This window comes from Aureococcus anophagefferens (genome assembly GCF_000186865.1).
Source record: "Aureococcus anophagefferens unplaced genomic scaffold AURANscaffold_9, whole genome shotgun sequence".
In the NCBI taxonomy this organism is placed as follows: Eukaryota; class Pelagophyceae; order Pelagomonadales; family Pelagomonadaceae; genus Aureococcus; species Aureococcus anophagefferens.
In genome coordinates, this window is record NW_008705569.1 from 313266 (window position 1) to 314877 (window position 1612).

General features: G+C 69.9%; 1 protein-coding gene across 1 annotated transcript; it reads right to left on the minus strand.

The window, feature by feature from the left end:
- Positions 1-431: 431 nt before the first annotated feature.
- ABC7 (putative ABC transporter) lies at positions 432-1304 on the minus strand (the record flags this gene model as incomplete). The annotated part of the gene is made up of 1 exon (XM_009038882.1): positions 432-1304. A coding segment is annotated over one exon (873 nt), but the record flags the coding sequence as incomplete, so codon positions are not given.
- Between the last annotated feature and the right edge of the window lie 308 nt (positions 1305-1612).

A 1612-nucleotide genomic window follows, 5' to 3' on the forward strand; every position in this document is an offset into this window, starting at 1 on the left:
TGGCCGACGGCGAAGTAGACGACGATCGTGCCGACGAAGAAGCCGCGGAACGACGACCCGTAGGCCTGGCGGCACGCGCGCTTGAGGCAGATGGCGAAGGTCGCCGCCGCAGAGATCGCCGGCCGGTCCGGGTCGCCGCGCGGCGGGCAGAACGCGCGCGCGACCTCGCGCGGGACGTCGACGAGATCCCGCCTGAGCGCCGCGACGAGCGTCGCCGCGACGCGCGCGCGGCGCGAGGCCGTCGGGCGCCGCGAGTCCGTCGCGTCGCCGGCGTCCGGCGGCGCGAGGCCGTTCGACGCGTGCCACAGCTTCGTGAAGCCCGTCATGTGGTCCCAGGGCCCGTCGAGCGCGGCGGCCGAGGAGGCGCCCGCCGGCTCGACGCCGCCGGCGACGCACTTCATTATGAAGTCCGCCACGGGATCGAGCGTGTCGCCGCGCGGGTACGCGAAGCCGATCGACCCAAAGTAGGTCTCGACGTCGCGCGTCGCGCCGTGGTAGACCAGGCGGCCGCCGGTCTGGAGCAGCAGGAAGCGGTGGAACGCGTCGAAGGCCGCGGGCCCGGGCGAGTGAATGACGGCCGCGATCGTGAGGCCGTCGCTCTCGGCGACGGACCGCAGCATGAGCGAGAGCTCCGTCGCCGAGACGCTGTCCAGCCCGGACGTCGGCTCGTCGAGGAAGAGCACCTTGGGGTCCGCGACGAGCTCGAGGCCGACGTTCACGCGCTTGCGCTGGCCGCCGGAAATGCCTCGTTGAAATTCATCGCCGATCTTACTGCGCTGGATCTGCACGAGGTTGAGCGAGTCGAGGACCTTGAACACGAGCGCCTGCTTGCGCGACGGCGCCCAGGTCGCGGGCAGCCGCGTGTACGCGCTGAACTCCAGGTTCTCGAGGACCGTGAGCTCCCGGTGCATGACGTCCTCCTGGGGCACGAAGGCGACGCGGCTCCGCCACTTGGCGAGCGACGCGCACTCCTCGCCGTTGACCCGGATGACGCCCGACGTCTTCTTGACCTTGCCCGTGACCAGGTTCATGATCGTCGTCTTGCCCGCGCCCGACGCGCCCATGATCGCCGTCGACGTGCCCGGGAGGAAGCACCCCGACGGCCCGCGCATGATCGTCGTGCCGTCGGGGAGCACGAGGCGGATGTCCTCGAACTCGATCTTGTAGGTTTCGCCGTTGTCCTTGGGCGAGCTGGCGCGCGCCTCCTCGAACGACACGGCCGCGGTCTGCTTCGCCTCGCGCTTGCGTTCCTCGGCCTCGACGACGTCGTGATAATCCTCGAGCTCCTGGACCTCGCGGCGCATGGCATCCTCCTGGTAGCGGGTCCGGAGCTTGAAGACGACGTAGGCGACGAGCGAGATGAGCACGAACCAGACGAGGCCCGACGCCGATTGCTCGGGCACGGCGGAGCCGCGCGGGCAGATCTGGGCCGCCTTGCACGCGCGGGGCTCGACGCTCCCTTCCTTACAATAGTAGCCCTCGGGGCATTTCTTGATCTTCGCCGGCGTCTCGCAGTAGTAGCCCTGAGGGCAGAACTTGGGCATCGCGCTATTCGCGTCGCACCAGAAGCCGTTGCCGCACGCGCACGCGTAGGCCCAGACCGTTTCGTCGC